The sequence below is a fragment of the Mustela nivalis genome (assembly GCF_964662115.1).
Source record: "Mustela nivalis genome assembly, chromosome: 3".
NCBI lineage: Eukaryota > Metazoa > Chordata > Mammalia > Carnivora > Mustelidae > Mustela > Mustela nivalis.
In genome coordinates, this window is record NC_139022.1 from 33,120,098 (window position 1) to 33,143,131 (window position 23,034).

General features: G+C 50.6%; 1 protein-coding gene across 1 annotated transcript in view; it reads left to right on the forward strand.

Moving 5' to 3' along the window:
• Positions 1 to 23,034, forward strand: part of COL23A1 (collagen type XXIII alpha 1 chain) — a 313,742-nt gene that overhangs the window by 26,396 nt on the left and 264,312 nt on the right. Inside the window, exon 2 of the mRNA XM_082723689.1 lies at positions 226 to 292. Coding sequence (XP_082579815.1) covers positions 226 to 292 — 67 coding nt within the window. The remainder of the gene's footprint in view (positions 1 to 225; positions 293 to 23,034) is intronic.

Genomic DNA, 23,034 nt, shown 5'->3' on the forward strand with positions numbered 1-23,034 from the left:
AGGGACTCCCAAGTGATCGTTACACGTTTCTTTTTGTTTCTCTTCTCGGACTAAAACTAGCTGTAGCACTTAACCACCTTGTAAAGAAAATATGCCCAACAGTGCAACCCCAATGTTGATCTTTCTAATACGGTGGGGTTTGCTGATTTTTCCACTTTTGCCCCTGTCCACTCTCAAACTCATGCTCGTTTTTTCTGCCCCCTCCCCCTTTCCTTTCTGATTCAGAAGTTGGAGGGACTGGCCAAGCACCGGACAGTTCGGGAAGCACCGACCGCGTGTGTCTGCCCACCAGGTAAGTGGGTGTTTGATCTTTGTGGGCCGCTGACTTTCAAGGTCCAGCCTCCTATCTTCTGTCTGCTCAGAACTGCCAAGCCCACATGGTCCAGATGCTGGCCCTGGGTTGTGGCTCGTGGACCATCTGGGGGATCTTTCTGCCTTTGTCTTCTCTGACCAGCTCACCAGGCAAGGATTCTAGCGAGGTTACCTGACCTGGTTTGATGAGGATGGTGGTCTATTAGAAACTGTTAGAAATGACTTGTGCTGTCACTCCATCCACCAGCCATGGGGTCTGGCTTTTCCCCATTCACTTCAGCTGGCCGAGACCTGAGGTTCCTTGAAAATGAACTTCTCCATATTAGGAAATGCCCTGGGATTTCTGCACAGGTGGACCTCGCAATATGAGCATTCACTTAGAGAGGATTTTAGGGCTGGCTTGACTTAGTCTCTAAGAGGACCTCCTACATTTTAACAGGAGGAACAAAGGACTTGACAAGCAATGCCATCATTAGCAGACCAGGAAGTCAGACGTTTGATTCAGTGGGGAGAAAAACAAATTAGACCCACAGATGAGTTTTTGGATAGAACAGGGATGGTTCCTGTTGTGTTTCTTTTCTGTTTTTTCCCCCCTCCTCTTTCTGAGTGCTGTATGGATGTCGATTCATGTGAGTTATGTGGAGAAGTATTTTTTAAACTGGGAGTCACAAAGCGTTTGTAGGATATGAAATCAGTTCCGTGGGCTGCAGCCAGTGTTTTGAAATTTTGAATTGGCTGTAGACTGGAATCAAAACGTATTGGAGTGAAGTTTTTCCTTGAGCTATTTTATTTGGAGTGTGTGACCTGGATGGTGATGGAAATGGGTTTCCTGCTATGCGATGCTGACCAGAAGTTTGAAAATCCCAGATACAGATGATTGGGGGGTGGGGACACAGGGAAGGGGCACAGAGTTCCTGGGTTAATCTAAGTTGGACCCAAATCTTGGTCTGTTGTTTATTAACTCTTGGGATCTTTATCGAAAATGGATAACAATATGGGAGTGGGCTCTGTAGGCTTTTTTGAGATTTGTACTTGAGTCTGGATCAAAGCCCATGACCTGGAGACGGTCCTGTGACCTGCTTTCCCTTGGGTGGGTGGAGGGGGAATCCTGAATCACCATGAGAGGCTCCAAGAGGGTCCCAGCTTTTTTTCCTAGCACTGAAAGCCTAAACAGACTCCCTTTCCCCCCAGCTCTGATCTGCCCTGCAGACTTCTGGAGTCTGGACCCGCAAACCGCCCTCTGCAGCTTGGAGCCCCATCTGATTTGAGATACTTCCAGTTGCCTACTGCCCCCCCCATGCCCACCCAGTTCCTTCTCACGGCCTGGAGACTGTGTGATCTTTTGTCAGATCCTAGGAGGTTTGATAAAACAGATAAGCGTGGCCAGAGAAGGGAGACACCCTGTGTGTGCTGCCCATTGTGCAGCGGGCCCTCAGCGGGAGCTGTGGAGCCAAGAAGGGGGCCAGGCCTCTTGCCCATTCCTCCCGCCCTCTGCCCAGCCAGGGGTTGGAGGCCTGGCAGGGCTGTGCCCTGAAATGGCCTCGTGACCTCGGACAAGGGAGGGACCTGTGCCTTGCTCCTCTTGTCATCTATAAAATCGTGTAGAGGGTTGAATGAGGTCATCCAGGATTGAGGGTGGGCCCTAAGTCCAATGACAAGTGTCCTTAGGAGACAGAAGGGAGAGGTTTGAGACTCAGAGACACACAGAGGAGAAGGCCTTGGGAGCCCTGGGAATGACACACCTAAAGACCAGGAACGCCAAACCTTGCCCATAGCCACCGGAAGCCGGCCAGGGGGTGTGGAGGGGGGTTCAAAGGGAACCAGCCCTCATGGCACCTTGACTTTGGACTTCTGGCCCCCAGAACTGTGAGCGAATCAGTGCCCTGTCATTTTAAGCCATCTCATTTGTGGCAGTGGGTTGTGGCAGTTCAGGAAACTGGAGCGGGCTGGGATGTGAATCACCCCGAGGACCTGGGGTTTGCGGAGGGGGGAGGATCGAAATCAGGAGCCCCCCTTCCCCATGCCTCCGATTCTCATTCACCTGCCCAAGGAGACCCTTCTGCACTGCTTCTGCAGACAGCTCCAGGCTTTAGACGCACGTCCCTTGAGTAACCCAACACCCTTTTCCCGTATGACCTATGTATTTACACATTGAAAAATGAGCCGGAAGTTCAAAAAGCTTCCGTAGTTTCAAAGTGGTCATTTTTGTGTAGGAAGTGGCATATGACGTGATTGAAAAAGTTCAGGGACTGCTAAAGATTACCCACAGAGAAGGATACTCCTTCCCCGTGCTCCCCAATTCTCCTGCTTACCTTTCTAGGGGCTCGGCCAGTGTGCCCCTGTGCTAGAGAAGAACTTTCGCCATATCCTGCAAATACAGCGGCCACTATTGGCCCCCTGTGGCTGCTGAGCCCTTGACATATGGCCAGAGCCAATGAGGAACTGAATTTTAGAATTAGTCCTTAATTTTCATTTCAGCCGCCACACATGGCTAGTGGCTTTGGTCTCGGGCTGCCGGGTTTTGGAGGTAGTTCCTGTATATTTCAGACCGGGCCTGGAGGTGTCAGGCTGGATGGACAGGAGCCTGCAGTCTGTTGGGGGAAGCCCCATGCCCTCAGAGCAGCAATTCTAGAACTGCAGGAAGGGCTGGGAGTCCTCTAAGGGTATTCTGTGGCAGAGGAAGGCCCAGTCTGGCCCCCTTTTGGACTAAGACCTGTCATGACCCTGGAGCATCCTAAGGGAGGGGTCGGGGCTGGCTCCCAGCACCTTGGAGCCAAAGAGCCCTGGGTTTGATGTGACTCTGTGGTGTGGTCCCATCTGGCACGTCCTGGGGTGTTATTGGTCCTTGCAGGAATTAACTCTGCTAATGCCGATTGCTGAGTTAATTGCTGTGCCTGGAGAATGGGATGCATTGATCGGCAACGTCTGGGTCATGTGTCTGTTCTTGGATCTGGGGGAGCCCCTTGTTGGGATTGACCCCCCCTAGAACCATGTGGGCTGAGAATGGGCAGGGTAGTGACCCCAAGGAGTATTCCCAGGGTGCCTGTTCCCAGAAAAAGACAAAATAGATTCAGCTGGGAAGTCATAAATAAGAGCTTACCGCTCTGGAGGGCAACTGGTCAGCCCAGTCTAGGGGGGCCCTCAGCTGGGGACTGTAGACAGAGTCTGGGTTTGACCAGAGGCTTGTCTCCACTCTGGGCACAGAAGGCAGTCCTTTCCTTCTGTTGAACTTGTCCAACCTTCTGCCCAGCCCAGTGACAAAGCACTTGGACTCTGGGTGCTGACTGTCTAGTTCAAATTCTGTCATTCACCAGCTCCATGACCTTGGACACTCACCCCCTTCTCCTGCCGCCTCAGTTTCTCATCTGTGAAATGGGGTTTCCAGTAGGAGCAACATCATAGGATTGTCCCAAGGATTGGATCAGTTTAATGCATGTAAGTTGTTTAGGACAGGACCTCTGCTGCTTCCTGAGAGTGAGCTGTGGTTACCATTAACTCAGATCCATGGTGCCCAGGCTAATGCAGACCCACCCGTGCAGCTGTTACCTTCTCGATTCTCACTGATGTCCGGCAGGGCTGCCAGAGAGATGGGGAGAGGAGATTCCAAGTTAGTGGTTGTCTGGGAATATTCTGGAGGGAAAGAACAAAGGCTTGGAACACCGCATTGGCATGTTCTGCGGGGACATGGGTGTGAAAAAGCTGGTGACAGAGCCCAGGAGGGAGAGAACCGGGAGGGAACAGGAAACGTGTAACCTGTGAGCTCCTGTTAACCACTAAGGGCTTCCAGAAGGAAGCACACAAAACCTGGGGCTCTTCATCAGTTCACACCAGTTTCCACCCTGGTTTCCCCTTGCCCTGGAAGTTTGTTAGGAACTTTTCAGGAAAGTGGCAATATTTCTCTCTCTCTTTTATTTTTCCCTGTGCCCTTGTATAACATACCAGAGATGCTGCCTGTGGTTTCCCAATGATGTGCACCAGTAAACAGATTAATCAGAGTTAGAAATGTGTGGCTCTGTGAGGGTGTTTGGGAATTTGAGCAGAGGAGTGAAACCTTACGGAGGAGAGCCTGATGTCCAACCTGATAGATCTCCTTGATAGTTTACGGCAAATGTTACTGAGTGGAACGGAAGTACAAGTTACATGTGTTCAGCCTGTTTATCTGTTGGCATAGCAGAGAGCTTCATGAAGGGTGCGTAGCAGAGAGCTTCATGAAGGAATCCTTAGTCCCCTTTCTGAATTATTTATTCAGAGAATTTAAAAAATAACACTTTTTTTTAACCCGCTAAAGCCTCAGTGGCTGGAATTTATGGTACAAAACAGTGGCTTGATGGCAGTTCTCCTGCTGTGTCAGACTGCACAGAGTTGAAGGAGTTAATTTGTGTGTCCGATCTTGTTTGCTTGTTTCTGGGCGGGAATACTCAGGAGGAAGGTCTCCAGAGCCCGCTTCATTATGCCTGAATATTTGTGCCTTCTTTCGTTCATCTCTCCCTACCTTCATTTTGTGCTTTCCCTGGGTGATATTGACAAAGATTGAGAGAGACATGGCAGATGGAGCCTGTCATTGAAGGTCACGGGGCTGAATCAAGAACCTTACCGTACTAAGAATGGGAAGAGTCTGGAGAGAAAAAAAGTCTTGCAGAAGAGAAAAAAAAATGGAGATCATTCCAGATCAGGAGGACCTGGGCAGGGGGAAGATAGCTGGGCAGTGTTTGGAAGAACGTTTGGCATCTCAGCCAGCTGGGACAGGGAATGCATGCCACAATCCCACCTCTTGGAGCAGAGGCAGCGGGGTGCTCTCTGGTTGGAAGGGGGCAGTGGGAGGTTAGGGTGGGTCCTGGTTAGAGAGGGATGTGGGTCTTATTCCAAGGGAAGACACGACTGAGGGAATGGCAGTAGAGTTCAGCATTAAGAGGATCCCAGAAACAGCTCAGAGTGAGGACTGGGGACAGATTTGGTTCCTTCAGAGAAGTCCCGGGAGAGGGTGCTCTGGGTGGGGATGGTCTTTGTCTTGTTCCCTGCCGTGTCCCCTGCGCCTAGAATGGTGTCAGGCATGCAGTGGAAGGATGATCTACATCTGCTGGGTGACTTCTGTGGAGGAGAGGGCGTGAGAGCTTGACTGGGGGCCATGAGAGTTGATGGCAGGGAGCAGCTGCAGGAGGCACGGGCCCACGTGGGGGACGGAACTCACAAACAGGATGGATGAGCACAGGAGGGGACAGAGGTGCCTGAGGCTAAGAGCCTAGGGGAGGTCGATGCCCGAACAGAGACAGGAAATCCCTGAAGAGGGATTTGGAAGGGAAGATGGTAAGCGTGGTGGTTTTGGTTAGTGAGTGGCTTCATGAACCAATTAGCAGACCCACTGATGGATGGGAGAAGATAATTAGAGGTCTTTCCTTAGGGCATTGGTCCAGCTACTCTGAATCTGCTAATTACAAAATATACCCTGTCCCGTAAGTAAAGGTCGAGGGGTTTAACTAGGTGCTGACCGCTGAAATTTGGAGATTTTCCTGTGACCACCAGAGGGAGCCCACTATATTCATTAAATTCTATAGAAATTGAACAGGAATTTAAAAGCAAAGGATAATTAATTTTTTAAAAATGACTATAAGGCACCTAGCAGTGAGACACAAAGTCAGGCACCCACTCTGGTGTTTTTTCCTACCAAAATGGAAGATGCCTCAGAATATTCTAGAAGATTCCAGAATCAAGTGGTTTCCTGGAAGCTGGGATAAATTATGGGAAGGGTAAAATAGCCCTCAGCAAATGCATTCCTAGAACAGTTGCCCCACCCATCCAATGTTTCTGGAGCGCCATCTGGTTTAGTTGTAGCAGAGAATCCTGAAGCTATGGGAAGAGAGGGACTCAAAATGCCTTGACCTCAGCTTGGCCAACTCTGTGCCAACTCTTGGGTGACAGGTGCAACTTTTCACTGTGTGGGGTGTCATGTAACTTTGGAGGTAAGGGTTATTAAATTACTAAATGTCCTACAGATCAGGAATTGCTCACAGGGTGGCACTGCCTTTCCTCAGGGTAAGTTCAAGGGGGTCATCCTATCTGGCTTCTCACCGTCCTTCGGATGCCACATGGATGGAAGACGTCAACGTTAAAAATGAAGCCACAGAGGGCAAGACAAAAATACAACAGGTCACTGAAAAAAACTGTGAAGAAGAAGTAGACTTTCTGAGTGTTGAAGTCTGAAACCAAAAGGCAGTGGTTCTCAACCAGGGAAGATTTTGCCCCCAGGGAAGTTCTGGCAATGTTCAGAGATGTTTCTGGTTTGTCTCAGCGTCGGGGTTGGTGGGGAGCTACTGGCATCAGAGGGGATAGAAGGCCAGGGATGTGGGTAACCATCTTGCATCATATAGGACAGCCCCAACACAAAAAATGACCCTTCCCCAAATGTCAGTGGTGTCGAGGCTGAAAAACCCTTCTCACCTTAACAAAGTTTAAAGGTAAAAAGCTGAAAACAGTTCAAAATATACAGTACACGTATCGTGAATATTCATGAGGTATAAAGTGTTCTTGCAAAAGAATAAGGAAAACTCAAAATGTTTTATGTGGAAGAGTGGGCAAAGAATATGAATGGAGATTCACCAATGAAAATACAAATGGTGACACTTTCCTTCAGGGGATACTTATAGGGCACCCAACTCTGTGCCAGGCACTGCTCAGGGAACTTCAAAGATCGTCCATTTAGAATAAATAGTGGAAATTCCCAGTAATATGAGATTCTGTTTTCAGGAATCAGATTGATAATGTTTACATTGTTTTGATCTTCCGGGTGGGCATTTGTTGCAGATGAAGTCCAAGGGCACTTGGCTGGAGAATTCTCTCTCTGTCTTGTTCTCTTCAGGCCTTCTACTGCTTGGATGAGGCCCACCCACATTATGGAGGACAATCTGCTTTCCTCCATAGGTGATTAATATTCACCTATTTGAATGTTAATCTCATCCCAAAGAGTGCTCACAGAAGCATCCAGAATAATGTTGGACCTCGGACCTTCATCTCTTCCTTCTCTTGGGGTCCTCCTCCTCCCCACTTTAGCTCTCTCTCTGGTCAGTCAGTTGTCTTAACTGCTTCCTATATGTGGTCAAGTCCTTCCTACACCATCCGTCCATCACTGCCTCCTTTAGACCCCCATTGGCTCTCGTCCTTTCCAGACCTTTCTCAGGAACAGGGCAAAGTGATATTTGGTTTCAAAGCCTTCCATGGTTTTCTACTGTCTTTAGGACCAAACGCGCAAACTGTATCTGGATAGTTCTCCATCTGATTCCTGCCTCCTTCCCTGCATCCATCTTTCACATCATACCACCTTCCTATCTCAAATTCTATGCCCTAGGGAATGACTTGGTTTCAAAACCAGAGCCTGTGCATCATTCCTCTGCCAGAAGCACCTCCCTCTGCTCTCCCCTCCTGGTGGCTCTCCTTGAAGAATCCACCCACCTTCTTTCTTCAGGATCCATTGGCTGCACTGGGCTGGCGGTTACAGACCCTCCACGGGGGTTGGCTGGGGTTATAGGAACCAAGGGCAAACTCGGCCCTTGCGAAGGGAACATGCAAAACTCAGCTCTTTCTGTAAATACGGTGGGTGATTTGTGGTGTGACCCTCAGGTCTGTTCAAGGATGGTTTCATGGAAGGGCTAATAAAATCTATTAAGGAAGCTGCCAAGCCCGACACTGTCCTTCTAGAATTACACTCTGTCCAGGAGTGGGGTAGATCCTCCCCCCCCACTCCCCACCTCCGAGGAAAAGCCTCTTCGAGCACTGTTGGCCTCCTTTTTTTTTTTTTTTTTTAAACTTGATACTACTAACTCTCTTACCATTCTTTCCAGTGTTTTCTTCACTTGGCTTTTTTTCTCTTTGCTCACTGAGGCATCACTCTGGCCAGGGCTTGGCTCGGCTGAGCCGTGAGTTGCCCCCAGGGTCCGATGATTGGATTCGTTTGCATTTGGTTCTCCCTGGCCTGGATCCCTTCCGAGTGAATCAGATCCGCTCCTGCTGCCTTGCCTTGGGGCACTTGCTGCTCTGTGCCGGAAATTCCCTACAAGGAAACATTTAAGAACTATCCTTTCTACCTACTTGTGATCTCTCTCTCTCTGTCAAATAAATAAATAAAATCTTGAAAAAAAAAAAAACTATCCTTTCTGGGGCGCCTGGGTGGCTCAGTCTATTAAGCGTCTGCCTTTGGCTCAGGTCATGATCTCAGGGTCCTGGGATTGAGTCCCACCTTGGGTTCCCCGCCAGCAGGCAGCCTGCTTCTCCCTCTGCCCCTCCTCTACTGGGCTCTCTCTCTCTTACTCGCAAATGAATAAAATCCTGAAAAAAAAAAAATATCCTTCCTGGAAAAGCCTTCCCAGTCCTTTGCAGCTAACATCCCCTGTACATTCTGTTCTAGCCCCTCCCTTCTTTGCCTAAATTGAGCAGGGTTGGGGAGTTATGTGGACCTGGGCAACCCCAGATGCCTCCCTAGATTGGAAAGCCTTGCCTCTGGGAGGGAGCACCCCCTCCATGTCTTCTCTGCCCTTGGACCGCTGAGCCCCTCTTCCCCCCCTGTCGTCCTGGAACTGGGTTACCCGCAGCTCTCTGCGCGCCCTCACCCTAGGCCCGGCTGACTCCAGCTTGCCTTGCCTGGTCATGAGGCTGAGCAAAGTGGGGATTATGGGCAGAAAAAGCTGCCTTTGCTGAGTTGTACAGAGAGGCTTGGTGGTGGCAGAAACACAGAAATGTCCCTTCTCCTCCTGTGTCTGCTGGTTTGGTGCGCTCCGTCCCACTGTGCTGCGTGCACCCGCACACTTCATCTTCCCTAAGTGTGTTGACAGCCACGTGTCACTGGAGCGGGCCCGGGACGCGCGTCTGTGCGGATCACAGGGAGCATAGGTTCTCGCGGAGCAGAGCGGAGGGAGCGCATCTCGGTGGATGGTGATCGAGTTTGCGTTGTCACTAGCAACAGAAGCCAAGCGGGGCAGACTTTGGGAGCACAGGAAAGTTCTGGAAGGAGTACTGAGTTCCCAAGGCGGACAGGATGGGGCGGTTCTGGGAATCTGGGCAGCGGCAGGTCCCCAGGGGATGGAGGCCTCTCCTATGTGTGCCATCCAACTGTTTTTACGTGTGTCACTCTGCTTGAGTTTCAGGGTCCCTACTGCGCATGCCTGGACCCTGGGCGGGTCCCTCCGCCTGGGGCCTCCGCACAGGTCAGAGAGGCAGGGAAGCGCATCCCTGCAGGCTCCAGGATGACTTTCAGTATCTGGGAGAAAAAGCCGGCTTCAGATGAGGATTGATCCAGCCGTGAGAGCCGGCTGTGGCCACCCATGGGCCCTGTGAGGTGCTTCTTCAAACTGTCCATCTCCTTGTCTGTAAAAGGGGACACCGTTATGTACCTTGTAGGTTTGGGTTGAGGATGCTCTGAGATAAATGCATGGGGATGTGCTTGGCATACAGTAGGAATCTAATAATGTCTGTGGATTTATCACTAAGGAAAGTGATCTGTGGTCCCCAGGAGGTGGGTGAGAGACATAATAAGGACACAGGTCCTTATTATGGGTGTGGCGTGACTGAGGGGGCATGGGCAGCCTGACACCATGTGGGAACACTTTCCGTGTGCTGCCTCCTCTGCAGAACGGAGATTCATGTCTGCTCCGGAATCCCCTAGTGAAGCCTCTGCTCCAAGATGGAGAAAGAAGCGTCCATCTCCTGGCTCCTTGGGGAGCCCTTGAAGTTGATTATCAGCAGGGAGTGGTATAAAGCCCTTTTCTTTAGGGTGACCCTGGAGTTTTTTCCCCTGTGATGCAGCAAAGGCTCTCCTCTCCCCGGACCCCGCTGTTCTTTTTTAGTTTTTCAGCCCTGCCTTTAGAAATGGGCCTGAATGCCGGCCCAGCTGCCTTCCCCCCCGAGGTCATGCTTTTCATGACCCTGGGCTTGAAGTGGCCTGTTGTCTGTTTCTTTAGAAGGAGCTTCTTGTGGCCCCCTCACAGGCTAGCACAGAAGTTCAAAGCCCTACAGGCTGAGGCTCTGTGCAGAACGGGGGCTCACGAGGAAGAAAAGTCCAGCAAACAAAGTCCAGTGCGTGGCCCAATTTGGAGGAGGGCCAGACCTGGTTCCCCCATTAGACACCCACACGCCCACCTCCCCTGTGATGCTTTCTGCCAAATGCACCTTTAAAAACATATAGACAGGGGCGCCTGGGTGGCTCAGTGGGTTAAAGCCTCTGCCTTCGGCTCCAGTCATGATCCCAGGGTCCTGGGATCGAGCCCCGCATCGGGCTCTCTGCTCTGCAGGGAGCCTGCTTCCTCCTCTCTCTCTCTCTCTCTCTCTGCCTACTTGTGATCTCTGTCTGTCAAATAAATAAATAAAATCTTAAAACAAAACAAAACAAAACATAGAGACAAGGGGCGCCTAGGTGACTCAGTCAGTTAAGCATCTGCCTTCAGCTCAGGTCCTGATCCCGGCGTCCAGGGATCGAGTCCCACGTTGCCAGGGGTGGGGTGGGGGCGGTGGGTCCCTGCTTAGCAGGGAGTCTGCCTCTCCTCCTGTCTCTGCCCCCCATTCATGCTCACTCGCTCTCTCTCAAATAAATAAATGAAATCTTAAAAAAAAAAAAATGTGTAGGCAAGACCATACATGCCCCTGGGAGGGTGAGGGCGACAGGTGACTTGAGGGAGGGTGGGGAATGCACCAGAAGGACCGGACAGTGACTATACCCCTGAGCATCACTGCCTGTCATCCAGGTGTGGTCAGAGGCAGACCGTGTTGGCCCCTGGGTTTGCTGAAGGTCTGCGGTGTATGGGAACGGCATACTTATTAGCTGTGACTGTGTCCTCAGAGCGTTCAGAGGGGGTCTGGGCCTGGTCTTAACACTTCCTCTGTGTATGTATGTACTGTGGGGTGGTGGGAGGCATGGATGGGACACAGAGCTCTTCCCTGAGGAAGGCGAGGAGCAGCTACCCAGGAGTGACTGCCTCCCCCCACCCCTCCCAGCAGGACTTTGGCTTAATTTCTGGGAAAGTCTTTCTACCCCATGTCTGTTTGCTCCCCAAAACGTACATCCTCTCCTCTTGCCTCCTTCCCTCTTGGGATCTAGGAGCCCTGTCAGGAGGGGGTCTGTGAGGGTCATGCTCTGCTAGCTGACCCCTAGCCCCTTCTCTGCTTATGGGGGTGGGTGTAGAAAAGCAGGGAAGGTGTATGTGTGGAGGGGTTGGTTGCACGTGGGGAGATTTGGGGGGCATAAACTCAGGAGGGAGGGTTTAGGGAAGGGGTGGTTTATAAGAGGGTGAATGCAGGAAGGTTGCTTTGGTAGGAGAAAGTCGAGGTGAGGGAAGGGTGGGAGGTGTGACTCATGATCTCAGGTGTATCTGCTCTGTTCTCATTGGAGGTGGGGCTCTGGGCCCCTCAGGCTGGTGCCAAGTCTGCCCAGAATCTCCAGCCCCAGAGGCTGACTCACTGGGTCTCCAGATCACCTCTTGATGATGGAATGGCTCCTTTCCTACCCAGAACCCACGGTTTGCTTCCTTGTGAATGTCCCCACGTCCCCAGAGGGCCCCTGTTGTCTCCAGTCGTCTTAGCAGACTGCCCTTCTTTTGTTTAAAAAAAAAAAAATTATTATTATAAAAGAAGGCTGTGCTTCTTAAAGTTACCCCCCTCCTCCAAACAACACAGCTCTGAACTTCAAAGAAAAGTCTCCCTTGTACCCCAAACCTCCCCATGCTCTCCAATCCCATTCCCTGGATATAAATATTCTACAAACACACATTTAAACTCTTGTGGAAATAAAACAATGCATGGTATTCTCCACTTTTCTTTCTTTCTTTCTTTTTTTGTCTTCCCAATTTAAAGTTACAGTTCTCTGTCAGCCCAACCTGCATGGGCTCTAGGGGCCCCGGGCCAGCTTAGGTGGGACCCCCTTCAAATAAACAGTGGACCATGACTCCAGGCGGGGGTGGGGGCAGTCTCCCTGCTTTCCCTCTGCCTTCCTGGACCCCTGCCAACATTTCCTTCCACACCGGTGGTTTTCACTCTTTCCAGGGCCAAAGTCTCCCCTGCCTGTCTCCTGCTCCTTCTGCTGCTGGCTGCAGGCTCCCCTCGGAGGCCGCAGAAAGGAGGTGAATACACAGGCCACTAATATTCTGTGTCTCTGCAGTGGGTAGTAGCTTTGGTCACTGTACCATCAGCCGATCTGTCCCTCCTCCAATGTCTGCCTCATTCTTTGTTGTCATGTTTCCTCCAAATAGAACTTACCATAGGCCAAATCGATATCCTGAATTTGCAGCTCCGTGAAATTTGCACAGACAGTACACAACTGGGTCCCGGAGAAGGGCCAGCCCACGACCCACCCTGCAGAGACACCTCCGTCCTGTCCTGCGCCCCCTTGCCTCGGCAGTTGCCTCAAGCGGTGTGTGTGGGAGGGGTGACTCCTATCCCAGTTTCTCACACAGCAGACTGGCGTTGCCTGTTTTGGTGCTTTACGCTACGTGGAACCACACAGTGTAGATTGTATGTTTCGTGGAGCGTGATGAGCTTTGGCCGTTTTGCCCCATGTGGTTGTGGGTTGCGTATTTGCTCATTTTACAGCTGTTGGGCTTTGGACAGTTTCCCAAACTGTCTTCTGAGTGGCCCTGCTGGGAGCAACCTCGTGTGTGTGTGTGTGTGTGTGTGTGTGTGTGTGTGTGTGTATGTGTGTGTGTGTGTGTTTCTGTAAACATAGATTGCCTGGGCTTGACCAGGGCCTCTGCATTTCCATCCAGGGTTTACCTCCAGTTCACTCATTTCCATTAGGGGGACTATAACCGCCCCCCACCCCCAAAGGCTATCTGAGATCTTTGAGTGAGATTCGTGGACTACAGATTAATCTGGGGAGAGATGACATCTTTACCATATTGAGGGCTCCAGGTTATGAACATCGTGGATCGCTGCCATGTATGGGGGTCTTTGATGTGATTTGATAATATTTTATAGTTTGGAACGGGGAGGGTCTTACATATTGTTTGTTAGATTTATTCCTAGCAATTTATTGGTTCTGCTGTTTAATCAACAAGTCAATCAATTAATTCTTAATTTTTTATTTAAATTCAGCTAATGTATAGTGTATTATTAGTTTCGGAGGTAGAGGTCAGTGATTCGTGAGTGCTATAGCGCAGTGCTCGTTACATCAGGTGCCCTCCTTAGTGCCCATCACCTGGTTACCCCATCCCCCGCACCTGTCTCCCCTCCATCAGCCCTCAGTTTGTTTCCTTCCTTTCTTTTTTTTTTTTTTTTTTTTAAAGATTTTATTTATTTATTTGACAGACAGAGATCACAAGTAGGCAGAGAGGCAGGCAGAGAGAGAGGAGGAAGCAGGCTCCCTGCTGAGCAGAGAGCCCGATGCGGGGCTCGATCTCAGGACCCTGAGATCATGACCTGAGCCGAAGGCAGAGGCCTTAACCCTCTGAGCCACCCAGGCGCCCCAGCCCTCAGTTTGTTTCCTATAATTAAGAGTCTCTTAAGGTTTGTCTCCCTCTCTGATTTTGTCTGCTGCTGCTATTTTAAATGATAATAGTTTTGAAAAATTGTTTTCTGTTTATTGTCGAGAATTCTTCACGTGGCTCCTATTTCCAGTGTCCTTGGCACCTTTGCGCGAGGCTTAATAGGTTAACAACAGTCTTTAGATTTTCCGCATAGTTTTATCATCTTTTAAAACTTTTTTAAAAGATTTTATTTATTTATCTGACAGAGAGAGAGAGAGAGAGAGAGAGGGAGAGCTCACAAGCAGGGGGAGCAGCAGGCACAGGGAGAGGGAGAAGCATACTTCTGCCCGACCAGGGAGCCCGATTTGGGGCTGTGTCCCAGGACCCTGAGATCATGACCTGAGCTGAAAGCAGATACTTTACTGACTGAGCCATCCCGGCACTGGCAGTTTCTGTCATCTTGTCTACAAACAGTTTTATTTGTTTCCTATTCTTTGCCTTTTATCTCTTTTACTGGACTCACTGCTTTGGCTCAGATCTACCCTCGTGCTGAACAGAAGGTTTCCCGGTTCTGGGGCAGACATCCTGGTTTCATAACCAAGATCGGAAAGCGCTAAGTACAACCATTGCTTTAGGGTTTTTTCAGATATTAATCAGGTTAAAGAAGTCTTCTCTTCTTACTTTGCAGAGAGGTTTGTTTGTCTTTTTAAGTTAGTAATGGGTGTTAAGACTTGTCCAGTGACATTTCTGCATATTATGAACGGATCATATGATAGCTCGCTTTTTTTTTTCTGTCAAAACAGTGCATTACATTGATTGATTTTAGTTTGTTGTTTTTTTTTTTTTAAAGATCTTATTTATTTAATTGACAGAGGGAGACACAGCCAGAGAGGGAACACAAGCAGGCGGAGTGGGAGAGGGAGAAGCAAACTCCCTGCTAGGTCTTTATAATAGCTTTATTAAGTCGGTCCTCACAGGGCCACAGGGCTAGCTCAGTCAGAAAGGCATGACACTCTTTGTCTTAGGGTTGTGAGTTCGAGCACCATGTTGGGTGTAGAGATAAATATAAATTTTAAAAGAATTTTAAAATAATTTAAAATTTTTTAAATTTTATTTACTTAATTTATTTTTTAAAAGATTTTATTTATTTATTTGACAGGCAGCGATCACAAGTAGGCAGAGAGGCAGGCAGAGAGAGAGGAGGAACCTGGCTCCCTGCTGAGCAGAGAGCCCGATGCTAAGCAGAGAGCCCGATGCGGAGCTCGATCCCAGAACCCTGGGATCATAACCCGAGCCGGAGGCAGAGGCTTTAACCCACTGAGCCACCCAGGCACCCCTAAAAAAATTTTTTTTTTAAAGATTTTATTTATTTATTTATTTATTTATTTTTTAAAGATTTTATTTATTTATTTGACAGAGAGAAATCACAAGTAGATGGAGAGGCAGGCAGAGAGAGAGAGAGGGAAGCAGGCTCTCTGCCGAGCAGAGAGCCCGACGCGGGACTCGATCCCAGGACTCTGAGATCATGACCCGAGCTGAAGGCAGCGGCTTAACCCACTGAGCCACCCAGGCGCCCCACCCCTAAAAAATTTTTTAAAAGAAAAAGAGGTGCACCTGGGTGGCTCAGTGAGTTAAGCCTCTGCCTCCAGAGGTCATGATCTCAGGATCCTGGAATCGAGCCCCGTGTTGGGCTCTTTGCTCAGCAGGGAGCCTGCTTCCCTTCTCTCTCTGCCTACTTGTGATTTCTCTGTCAAATAAATAAAATAAAAAAAGAAAGAAAATTAAAAAAAGAAAAAAGATGGAGGGACGCCTGGGCTCAGTTGGTTCAACAACTACCTTCAGCTCAGGTCATGATCCTGGAGTCCTGGGATCAGGTCCCACATCTGGCTCCCTGCTTAGCGGGGCATCTGCTTCTCTCTCTGACACCTCTTCCTTCTCATGCTCCCTCTTTCTCATTCTTTTTCTCCCTCTTTCAAAGAAATAAAATCTTTTTTTTTTTTTTTAAAGATGGGACTCACATACCATAGAATTCATCTATTTAAAACATGCAATTCGGGGATCTCTGAGTCTGTGCAGAGAGGTTCAGCCATCCCCACGGTTGTATTTAGACCATTTCCATCACCCCAAACATTCCCCCTAGCCCCTGTCACTCCCAGCTGCTGGAAACTGGTCATCTATTTTTTGTCCCTCTTTTTTCCTCTTTCTGGGCCTTTCCTGTAAATGGCAGTGTAACGACGTGGCCTTTTGTGTGTGGCCTCCTGTACTTAGCCTAATGTTTTCCAGGCTTGTCCCCCTGTGGAATGCATGACATGTCGTTCCTGTTTAAGGCTGAATAATACTCCATGGCATGGATATACCATATACGGTGTATCCCTTCATCCCCTAATGGACCTCCGGGTTTCTGCTCTTTGGCTGTTAGTGGGTACAGCCGCCATGAACGTTCAAGTACAAGCTTTTGTGTGAGCATGTGTTTTCATTTCTCTGGACTGTATACTCAGGCGTGGAATTGCTGACTCACAGGCTTCATTATTTTTTATTGCGAAACCATAATACGGAGATACCAAAGCGTATTTAACGACTGTGTTAGGGACGGTCCTTTCCCATGTTTGCATTCTTACTGTTGAACTACGCTCCAGGCCCTGCTACTCAAAATGCGGCTTGCCTGTGGGTACCAGCCTGGGAAATGTTTGCCACGGGCCCATAACAAGGTTAGGATAGAATCTGAGAATATTTGGCAGCTTTTAGAGCAGTTGGAGCCGTCATTTTATATCTGTTGAATCTAATAATAAAACACGTGGGTGAGGACTTTTATGTTTTTGGTTTTAAAATTTTTATTTTCTGCTGCATCATCTTTTTCGGATTTACCCCCAAACCCCCACCCCCACCTCTCCAAGCTGGAAGTCAGGATGTAAAACACAGCCAGCCTTCCACCATGGGTCAGGTGGTATACCTCCTTGCTCCTGTGTTTTTGGAGGAATCGTTCTGAGATGTGCAGCTGCTAGACCAAGGCCAGAGGCTGAGAAGTGAAGCAGCCATTTGGGTCACATTGAGGGGAAGGAACAGGGAGCTCCCATTTCAGGTCCTCCGCTGTGATGATGACGATAATTGGTCATTCAGACATGTGGATACACAAAATGCACAGCAGACCCTTGAACAAAAAGGGTTTGGACTGCTCAGGGCCACTGATCTGCAGCACAGACAGTGTATTTCCTCTTCCTCATGATTCTTTTCATCACGTTTCCTTTTCTGTCACTTAATTGTAAGACTACAGTAGGCTGGGGCTCCTGGGCGGCTCAGTTGGTAAAGTCTTTTTTTTTTTTTTTTTTAAAGATTTTATTTATTTATTTGACAGAGAGAGATGACAAGTAGGTAGAGAGGCAGACAGAGAGAGCGAGGAGGAAGCAGGCTCCCTGCTGAGCAGAGAGCCCGATGCGGGACTCGATCCCAGGACCCTGAGATCATGACCTGAGCTGAAGGCAGCGGCTTAACCCACTGAGCCACCCAGGCGCCCATCAGTTGGTAAAGTCTTGATTTCAGCTCTGATCATGATCTTGGCATCGTGGGATGGAGCCCCGCTGTCGGACTCCACGCTCAGTGGGAAGTCTGCTTGGGATTCTCTCTCTTCCTCTCCCTCTGTCCCTCCCCCGATCCAGATTAAGCTGATATATAGTACATTTAACGTACAAAATATGTGTTCATTAACTTTGTTATCGGTAAGGCTTCTGGGTGACAGCAGGCTATTAGTCATTAAACTTTTTGGGCGTCAGAAATTACACGCAGGTTTTTGAGTGAATGAGAGTCGGGAGGGCGGTTGACGCCCTTAACACCCGTGCTGTTCAGGGCTCAACTGTGTACACATATTTCAGCCTCAGATGGTGCTCAGCCTCAAAAAGGAGGGACATTCTAACACTTGCTATCAACAGGGATGAACCTGGGGGACACCATGGGGAGTAAAGTAAGCCGGTCATAGTGGGATAAAGACTGTGATTCCATGTATAGGATGGACTTTGAGGAGTCAAATTCACAGAGCCGGAAAGGGGAATGGTGGCTGCCAGGGGCTGGGAGACGGGAGAACAGGCAGGTGTTCGATGGGGACAGGGCTTTAGTCTGGGTGAGGAAGGAACATTGGGGGTGGGGGGGCGTGGGGGAGATGATGGTTACACAGTGGTGTGAATGGCCTTCATGCCACTGAACGGCGTACTTTCAAAATGGTTAAGAGGGAAAAAAGAGGGGCACCTGAGTGGCTCAGTAGGTTAAAGCCTCTGCCTTCAGCTCGGGTCATGATGTCAGGGTCCTGGAGTGGAGCCCCCCCATCAGGCTCTCTGCTCAGCGGGGAGCCTGCTTCCTGCTTCCCCCACCCCTGCCCCTCCTGCCTCTCTGCCTGCTTGTGATCTCTCTCTCTGTCAAATAAATAAATAAAATCTTAAAAAAAAAAAAAGAGAGAGGGAAAAAAGAGATGAACTCTCTGCCTAGTGAGCACACAGTGAGGTTGTGGAGGGAGAGGGAGTTCTAGTCCCTTCCCCTAAGAGCACTAATCCCATTGTGCAGTTAACCTCACATAAACCTAATTGCCTCCCAAAGGCCCCACCTCTAAATATCATCCCATTGGGGTTAGGGTTCGAACACATGTATTTGGGGTGAGGAGGGGGACACAAACATTCAGTCCATAGCATCCATTCACTTGCCTGTGGCCTTGGACAAATCCCTTCAGTGCCTCGAGACTGAGCTACCCCATCTGTAAAATGGGAGCAGTCACAGCACACACCCCCACCCCCATGTATATGGCTCCGTTGAAGTGACAAGTGCAGACACCTTTGTCAGCTGCAGCTCCAGGAGCTTCGGTTTTTCAGGGGTCCACAGGAGTCTGTTTCGGGCACGCTGGCAGCCCTTTGGGCCAAGTGCCTGTGGCATTCGGTGGAAGGACACTCCTGCTGTTCCATGTCCTCAAGGCTGCTCCTGAAAAGGCCTCTTCCATGCTCCTGGTATTTTTTTTAGATGAAGGCAGACACAGAGTTAAGCCATCCTCAGGGGCCTGGGCCAAGACACAGCTACGGAGATTTCTCTTGAAAACCTGATTATTTTAAAAGGGATAATACTAAATCATGACCAGGTAAACAGACTCTGGAAAAAATGTGCCTGGTGTAAATCCTCACGTCAGAGTTCTGTCAGCTTGGGATTCTGCACAGGGGTCAGTGACCTGGGGGCTCAGCTGGGACAGGACCCAAGGAGGGGGGCATGTTTCTGAGCAAACCCTGCCCATGTTAGCAGGTGCTGGGCCCCCAGTTGGCCTGCGTGTGCATGCTCACAGGGGTGCAGAGTGTGGCCGCACCCTCCCACTGGATGCATCCCCTGTTCTGGGGGTCGGTCTGTGTCGTATCCCGCTCCAAGGGCTTTGGCAGTCCCCGGCACAGCTAGTGCTAGAGCTTAGTGCCTGCAGGGCTGAGAAAGGCACAGGGCATCTTTGGATTTTCATCAGCTTAGAGGGTGCATGCGGGATGCTGGGACCCACCTGGGTTAGCTTCAAAGGCTGAGGATCAGCTAGCTCAGAACATCCTGGCAATATGCAGGGCGGTGGGGGTCCTCCCACACGTTGCCCCTGGAGCTTGCCATGGTTTGGTTTGGTTCCTTGGTTTTGCCAACAGCACCAGAATAGGTAGGAAACACCACAGTAGAGAGCTCTGAATCCAGGGTAGCCTAAAAGCCAGTGTATCGGTTAGGCCTGCATTCTGCTGCGGATAACAGAAGCCCTCACTGAAACTCCCAGGGATTTACTTGCCTTGCTTGATGGTTCCTGAGGTGGGCAGCCCAGAGGTGGTGTAGCTGCTCCAGGACGTTTCCCGACCCTGGCTCCTTTTATCTTTTCATCCCTCCATCCCTTGCGGCCGGCCTTGATCTCCACTGAGAGATCAGGAAGAATGGGTTGGAATGAGGGTTGGATCAGGCCCTGGTAGGAGATACAAAGAGTGTTAGACTTAAAATCAAGACAAAGGAGTCCGCGTCCTTCCCTGGGTCACCTTGAGGCAAATGACCTCCATCTTCTGGACTTTTCCCCACCTGTCTAATGGTCAGGTTGCACTGTGTTATCTCAGAATCCCCTTCCTTCTAGTTCCAGGCTCCACATTGATTGGTGGGTTACAAACTACCCCCCAAATTTTGTCACTTAAAATGTTTACTTTGCTTATGAATCTGCAATAAGGGAGGGCTTGGTGGGGACGGGTGGTCTCGGAGTCTCCCAGTCCGTGCTGTCTGGGAGACTGGGATCATGTGAAGGCTCATACTGTTCCTGGCAGGGAATGGTGGGGTTCCCTGGGATCTTAGCTGGGGCTGCGTCTGGATTTCTGTATGGCTGCTCGACTTCCCCACAAGGTGGTCACTGCATCCTAAGGGCGAGTTCATCAACAGGCTTTCAAGGACCATTTCTTTTGTGCCTAGCACTGTGCTGGGTATAATGAGATAAAAATCAGGCCTGAGGTTTGGTCCCATCCATTGGGATTTTGAAGTTCTGCTGGGGAGGCAGACAACCGGGAGTGCTCCCACCTAGCCGAGTCAGCCGCGTCTGATTTCAGCCCATGTTGGCGTCTACACTGGTCCCAGCAGAGAGGCGGCAATGGCCATTGTCTTGGTCAGTGACAGAAACTGATACTCATGCCATGTATAGTCCCCTCTCACACTAATTCTGAGTTTGGCTGTGCAGATTGCTTTGGGCAATTGGACATTAGCAAGCGTCGTCCATGTAAAGTAGGACAGGCCACTTGTATGCTGGGGATCTGTGCCATTGGAACTCCCTCCATAGAACCCGGCAACCCAGCTAGGAAGAAGCTCAGTGTTAGACTATAGGAGGCCACTTGGAGAGAGACCATCACAGACATCCCAGCCACTTAGACAGACTCTCCCCTGAATCGCAGCCACGTGACTGACATCACCTGTCACCATGTGGAACCAGTTCAGCCCAGTCAATCTACAGAATCATGAGAAGCAACTCATTGATGTTTTAGGACGTTAAGTTTTGGGTTAGATCGTCATGTGGCCAGAGAGGACTGATACGCCCTCTCTAAGCAGTGGCAAGACGGGCCACCACAGACTCCAAGCTCAGGTGCACTGAGAGCACCTCTTTGACATTCATTTTCACAAAGGGGATAGGAGCGGCCCTCCTTTAACAAACGCAAGCCACTTGTTGATCTTGGAACCAATTGCTGTGTCCCGTGATGGGGGTGGGGAATGTGTGTGCCCATTCTTGTAGCTGGAGCAGGGCATGGGGTTTGGTCCCACCTAACCCATGAACTGGGGTGGGGTAAGGAAGGGGGAGAAATGACGCTATTATCACCAGAAAGGTGGAGTGGGGGGCGGTGAGGGGAGGAGTGGCGACTTAACGGTCAGACTCTGCAGGGGGTAGGCTAAATCATCGAGGGGTGAGTGAGTAATTGGGCGCGGGCTGAATTGAGAAATTATTTGTTAATGGGTTAATATTTAAGCCAGGACTTGTTACAACAAAGGGACGAGGGTCTTAGGAAGCAGGTGAGCTGAGGGGTACAACAGGAGATAGAAGTAGGCCCAGAGTTGGGAGTTAGTGCACTCAGGGTGAGCGACAGCTGGACATGGGTGCCACATTGCACTCAAAGAGAGCCAGATGTCTTTTTTTTCCCCCTAAAGATTTTATTTATTTATTTGAGAGACAGAGATCACAAGTAGGCAGAGAGGCAGGCAGAGAGAGAGGAGGAAGCAGTGTCCCTGCTGAGCAGAGAGCACGATGCGGGGCTCCATCCCAGGACCCTGGGATCATGACCAGAGCCGAAGGCAGAGGCTTAACCCACTGAGCCACCCAGGTGCCCCCAGAAACGGTTCATTTTGTCACCTGCCATTTCAGACCGTTTATCCGAGGGAGGAGAGGCTGCATTTATCTGGGCTGAGCCACCGTCAGCCATCCCAGTTTTGTAGCGAAGAGGCGTGGGGATCCCTCAGTATCCATATCACCCTGGGTTGGGGGGCACCAAGTCGGGGTTCTGAGTGGCAGCTTGGAGCCGGGTCCCAGGGGAGACCTCAGAAGCTGCCCTAAGCCAGACTCACAGTTGTCCCAGTGCTCGGTCGAGGCAGGCACCCCTGTCCCACCCCAGCTGGTCACAGTCATGAGGACAGTGTGTACCCAGGGATATGCCTGGTGCAAGCTTGTGACCCAGCAGCCATCCAGGCCAGCTGCCTCCTGGAAATAGACCTCAAGTAGGAGCCATTCCCACAGGGCTGAGGTGTGCCCGGGGGGGCCTATTGCTGCTGGTAGACACCCAGGAATGGGAGGAGGGCGTTGGCCTCGAATGTCTGGACAGAGAGATGGAGAAGTGGGAAAAGCAGTCGGGGAGGCTGTGAGGGATTGGTGTTTGTGAAAACGTGTAAGTAGCTTTCCTGCTCAGGCGTTCCCCTCGAGGATGCGGCTCTGCTCCTTCCTCCCTCTGTGCCCTCCCAGGCACCGCCTTCCTGCACAACTCGCCTGCTAGCCCCCCATCCCCAGGCCCTGTCTGTCCACACCCCTTTGGAGTGCCCCTCTAGGGAGGACTGTCACCCCACCTTTTCCAGTTCGGCTTTTTGACCCCTCCAGTATCAGATGCCCTCCTCGGGTGGGTGCTTAGCTTCCAGGCCTCATCCCCCCTCTCCCCTGCCACGCTCTGAGTGGCCTAGCAGTCTCTGTCAGCGGACGCAGCAAACGAGGCCCCCTTGCTCCATGGCAGCGGCTGGGGCAGGAGTAAAGACAGAAACAGATTCACACAGTGTCTGGTGTAATCAATTGGAGGCTGAGGAGCAGCGGGATGGAATCATTCCGGAACCCCGCCCCCCGAACTGCCATTTGTCAATCCCTATATCTGGGCAGCAGAGCCGCGTGGCTGAGGGAACAGCAGCTCTGAATCTGAACTCCCCATGTCAGGGTTCCAGCCCTTTGAGGTCAGTCTGCTCCCCCACCATATCACCGGCCCCTGAGCTCAGGCGTGGCAGGACCCCATGGTATACTCACCATGTGAGGCTGGCCCCTCACTGTCCCCTAGCTTCACACCTCTACCCGCACTCCTGGGCATCCTCCCGGCCCTGCATTCCTGTGTCAGCTTCATCCAGAAGGTGGGCTCTTCCCTTGGGGGCTGGGGGTGGTGACAGCTCCAGGCCCCATCCTAACAACCCGAAGTCCCAGAAGCATCCTACAGGGGCTTTCCCGTTAAGGTCCCCCCATGCTCACCTCCTCCAGGAAGCCACCTCTGATTATTCCAGCCCTTTCTTCATTATTCTACCCCCAGAACCCCCTTGGACC